The sequence below is a fragment of the Malurus melanocephalus genome, unplaced genomic scaffold (assembly GCF_030028575.1).
Source record: "Malurus melanocephalus ecotype Western Australia unplaced genomic scaffold, MMel_1.1 scaffold_1076, whole genome shotgun sequence".
NCBI lineage: Eukaryota > Metazoa > Chordata > Aves > Passeriformes > Maluridae > Malurus > Malurus melanocephalus.
This window is the reverse complement of record NW_026624308.1, coordinates 93,123-98,497: the sequence shown is the minus strand read 5'-3', so window position 1 is coordinate 98,497 and position 5,375 is coordinate 93,123. Positions and strand designations below refer to the sequence as shown.

The window sequence follows — 5,375 nt, the reverse complement described above, 5'->3', positions numbered from 1 at the left end:
GGTCTAAACATTATACCTTTGTCAAAAAATGTCCTCTTTTGCCTCTCAAAACTTTTCATTCCTTCCCAGGGGAATGAGTTAAACAGACTTGCACTCAGTCAACAGTGAGGAATTGAAAACGCCTCCTAGAGTGACTCCAGGTATTCAACCCTCTCTTCTGTCCTTGCTCACTGAGCTGTCAGGGCCCTCAATCTTCTCTTTCCCTACCTGATTTTCCCACTATCCACAGCTGAATCAGCTGACATGTCTAAAAGCTTCATACTAGATTGGCTGCCATGGGGTACTCCAAGTGGAGACCCTGCAAACACAGGGGTCAATGAAACGATAAGCACTGCTGATAATAAGATGTTCCTGATTAGGACATGTTTGTATTAAGAATCTCATCCATACACATGGATTAAATACCCTTTTTGACTCCATGACCAATGCACCAGCAAGATCTCCTGCAGTATGAGAGCTTTTGTCTTGTGAGATTTTCCTGTTGGAAGCCTCCAGTGACCTGGTCAAGTTGCCCCACTGGAGCTCTCTGTGCTGGTGTGATTCAGAAGGTTCATCACTATCTTTAGCATATGCAGAGTTTGGGGACCTCTCCCAGGTTCCTCCCAAGCCTCCCAGCTGGCAGATACTCYCCTGCCACCATGGAAAAAAGGGCTGATGGCACCCCCATCTAGAGGGACAGRAACCTCAGCAGGAGCTGCAGTATTTCCAAAAGCTGATTGGAAGAAGGAAAGAGGGTGTTAAGCAAGAAATCAATCTCCCCCACCCCTAAAAACTAGCAAGGAATTCCCTTGTTAGCTGTCGATCCAATCCATCTCTTGCTCCCAGGAGACCAAGGGAAGTACCCATTTCTGGAGAGGCCCGTTCCCTAGCGAGGCATTCACTCACCTGTCTTCTCTTCGGTTTGGCTGCTCTCCACTGTCTCCATTTGGGGTTGCGCTGTTGCCTTGGCAGTAGCATCCTCTGCGGCAGGGGTGGCGGTGGCAGTGGTGTCAGCAGCAGGCACGTCGGCTTGTTTAGGCTCCTCTTTGTCTTGGGCTTCGTCAGCCTTCAAGGACGGCGAGTTATCAGTGGAAGCTTTAGTGGCACTTTCCCTTTCGGGGGCAGCGGTGGGCTTTTCCTCCGAGGAGGCAGCAGGAGTGGCAGCCTGTGGGGCTGGCTTCTCTGAGCCCGTGTCGGCGGCTCCGTCTCCTTTTTTCTCCTCCGCTGGCGCGCTGCTGTCTTTGCTGCCCTCCTCCTGCTGGGCACTGTCAGCGGCGGCTGCTTCTGTGGCAGCAGGAGCCTCGCTTTCTTTGTTCTCAGCTGCTCCGCCGGCAGGGCCTTCCTCTTTCTTGTCGGCGGCATCAGTCTCAGACGCTGGAGCATCTCCCTTCTTCTCCCCCTTGAGCTTTTTCCTTGTTATGTGTCCGCGGAAGCTGGCCTGGATTTTGGTGGCTGCCTTATGAGCTTTATCTTCTGGTTTGATGCCATCTTGCTCAATCTTTTGGTCTCCGTCCTCATTTTTTTCAACCTTTGAAGAAGAACAAAGRAGGAGGGCAGAGGAGAAAAGAGGGAGATAAGTTATGATTTCTTCAGGTGTAGCAGATGTTCTGATTTTATTGAGAATGTCCCACCTTCCCCTCCTGCTAACCAGGACAAGTTTCAAAACAGCCTTTCCATTTGATATGGGTCTGGAGCCAGGTGGCCCTAATTTCATCCTAAGGCTGGACCGATGTAGGTCTCCAGCCAAACCTCCAGCCAGAGGTTTGTAAATGGAATTTAAAGCACCTCATCACCTCTGTCAGCAATGCTGAGAGCATCTTGGCTGTGTAGAAACACTTGCACCAGCTGGGTTGTCTCCGTTCCCATGATTTATTTTCCCATTCATTTTGAAATATACCAATCTTTTCCCCTACTCATTTTCTAAACACTCTCCCAAGGGAGATTTTCACAGTCTTTCCAAACCCAYCTCTGCCTTCAAGTCAGTGTTTCTTTCTAATGACACCTTGTTTCACAGGTGTGTGAYGCTAATGACACCAAGTGCTTTGTCTTTTATGGCTTTTTGGCTCGGGATTGCCAACAGAGAATAGGATTGCTGCCCGCCCCACTGCAGTTCTGTGCTGTCAGACAYACACAGATATTCACAGGATGTACTCCCCCCAAGTGCTCCAAGCGCTTTTTCTTTGCCCTCCACTCAAGGTTTCATTGAAGGATTAATAGGCAGATTAATATCACTCTTTCCAATTTCAACAGACTATTATTATTTCTCTCACTGTTGGGGAAAATTCAGCCTTACAACAAAGAGCAGGCATTCCCCGTGTTTTTTAGACTTAAATCRTGCATTAAAACTTTAAATGGAACCAAAACAGAGCCTTTGCTTCATGCTGGTCTGCTGCAGAGAGATAATGCTCAGTTTATAGACCTTCACTGAATCTACAGGACAGACCACGCTTCACCCCAATAATTTAGCAGCCCTTGGGCAAGTAATAGCGGCATATTGATGAAAGGACACGGTTCTATTAATAGTCCCGCTGGGAAGCATTCAAAAGACCTACTTGGAAGCAGAGCCACTGTCCTCTTTGCTGTCTGCACCTGATTTCCTTCACTGGCTTAGGTCACAAAACAAAGAAAACAAGCTGACTGGGAAAGGTAGAAACATTTACTCCTGTGGGAAGAGGGAACCACTCCTTTGGTCATTGCAACTGAGATGTGCCATGTGGGGAAATGCTCCTGAACAGATGAGCAGAGAGAGRGGACAACCTACAAACACATTCAATAAAAGTGAGGCAGAAAGAAGGGAGGAAAGGCCATTGCAATGTGCAGATGTGGCTCTGGAGAGGGGGAAAGAGTAGGGGCCACAGTAGCAGCAATTCCTGGGAAACAGACTGGAAGTGATGATTTCTACAGCACAAGATAGGGTTAAGCACACATGGGAGCGAAGCTTGGCCAGGGAACCAATTAGGTGTCCACTGCCATGCCAAAGGTGGTGCCCACTATGTCCCACTGGGTCCCCAGTGAGCACAGATCCCTCACCCTAGCACTGGTGCCCATCATTCCTAAAGTAGTGACGGTGGCCAAGGAGAGTGGAGCCCCARATCATCAAGGAAAAGAGCCACCCCACACGGCTGTGGGGTGTGCAGCGATGTGGATGGGTCTGCATGCAGCAGAAGTGAGATGGGAGGGACACGAGGTGCCAGCATGCTTGTGCAGGGGGTGAAGGAGGCTGGGAATGAACATGTAAATGGGATTAATACAAAGAATTCTGCACGAGGAGCTTTTGTGCTCCTGACCATGACCAGGGACAGAATGGTTGTTGCACCARCCACAGGGGCACAGCTGAGCGTTCTGTCCACACTTCCCTGAGTGCTTTCAATGATACAGTGTGGAAGGGCTTTCCATGTTTGTCTCAGCGTGTCAGAGAGCAGGTGATGGTTATGTGCACAGACCACGCAGGCACCAGCAGGCTGCAGCCACTCATGTGTGCCTTGCACAGCTCACCCAACACTGTCATTCAGCATCTGGGGTAAGCGTTTCAGCCTACTACAGCACAAGGAGGTGGAAACAAATGGAAAGTACGATTGAACAAGCTACGGCAGTGCAGAGCTCCACACGGGCTCATCCATCCTGTTTCTTAGACAACTTTTGCAGCTTGTGGTAAGTCCCTGTGTTGCTGTGGCAACCCAACTGCTCATACCTGCACTAGCTGGTTTGAGGAGATCTTGGGTATGCCAGCATTACACCGTAGCCACAGCAATGTGGAGAAAGACTGGGTACTCCTTTAGAGCACTGTGTAACGCTTAGATGCTCTGGCTTTGACTCTTTCTCCCCAAGGACTGTGGCTAGTCTCAAACAGCAGCAAGATTGGGAGAYTGGAAAGACAATTTAGACACAGCTACAAAACCCTGAGGGTCCAGTCCCAATGCCTGATTCCTGCAAAACCATTAGTGAATGTGACAAAGTCGTTAATTCCTGGACGAAGACAAAAACCATGGACTGAAAAGAGATCTCTCTTGCCACTGGCCTTGCGGCTCTCACACTCCTGTTTCCATTCAGTCCTTCCCAAGTAAAGCATCCCAGGCATTTGAAATTACTTTTTTCAGGCTATTGGCCTGCAGCTACTTCTGGGGTAGGACACAGTATCCATAAAATATGTGTGCCATGATGTATAACAATGAATTGGGTGAGAAACAGGTTGTTCAGGGGGAAACTTCTGTTCACACACAAAAAAGCCCCAAGGGCTTTTCATCTGTGGATTATGCACACAGCAGATAAACCTTAATTAAGGAAAGCACTCAAAAATAACCTGTATACAGCAGAAGCTCCTGGAAAGCAATTTGTCTTCCTTGGAAAGCTAAAAGGGTGAGTCAGACCTGCCAGGATGCATTCAAAACCATCTYAGTGGAAAACAAGAAATCTGTCTGTCTTATCTATCTCCCAGGTGCTCATGACATCTTGGCTGCAGTATTGTGGCTAGAATAAAATGACTATTATTAGTAGAGTTTGCACAGAATCTGGAGTTGCCAGAGAGAAATCAGGTCTGGTAGGGATAAGTTTCAGATATTAGTATTCCCTCCCCTTCATTTACACATTTATGAGTAAAGTAAACTCGTACTAATACTTAACACTGTCATATTCATGATACTGTTAGGGTACATGCAATGTATTGCCATTTTTCCCAGAGCACATGAGCTCTGCTTGTTTAGTGTTAAAGAAATCATGGATCCTGTAATGGCAGGACATCACTGAGGCAGGTGGCTGCAGARCTAAATGGATATATGAAAGGCCATGCATAGTCAAACGTGTCCATTTTTTCATTCAGACCATCCTCACACAACCAGTGAAGCCGGTGTGCAGAGCTTTGCCTTTATGAAACATACTTTCATRTCTCTATCTACACAGCCCACAGCATCTTTCCAGTCATAGAGGGGTGATCTTCTCACCATCCCCATCTGCTTGTCTGCCACACCTYCAGGTTTCTAGGACATCCCTTCCCATCCTGTAAGTGAGACTTTTCTTTCTACCACTCATCTGAGAGAGGAGAAGCTAAGAAATTAATGTTTAAGACACAGATAGGGCAGAGGTTAGCTCTTATGTACCAGGAATGTAAAAATTTATTGAAGCCATGACAAGAAGTTTTCTAATCTCTGGCCACCTTTGCACCTTCCATCTCCAAACTCACATCCTACAGGGGGGTCAAATTATGGCAAAGAATTAAGGAAGTATTACTATAACCTCCAGACTGTTTTATATGTCTCATATGCTGGTATTTAACAAAAGAAGAAGTGATGAAATTAGGTGTTTCCTAAATGTTCCACATGTTTGCAGCCACATATGGGCAAAGAAAGGAGAGGACTGAGTGTTTTGGTCTTTGCTTGATGTTAGTCCACTTGTCTCTCATG

At 47.3% G+C, this 5,375-nt stretch overlaps 1 protein-coding gene across 1 annotated transcript in view; it reads right to left on the bottom strand.

Annotated features, from left to right (window-relative positions):
- Positions 1-885: 885 nt before the first annotated feature.
- Positions 886-5,375, bottom strand: part of GAP43 (growth associated protein 43) — a gene marked incomplete at its 3' end in the record, with an annotated part of 31,433 nt that continues 26,943 nt past the window's right edge. The window contains exon 2 of the mRNA XM_057386853.1: positions 886-1,507. Coding sequence (XP_057242836.1) covers positions 886-1,507 — 622 coding nt within the window. The remainder of the gene's footprint in view (positions 1,508-5,375) is intronic.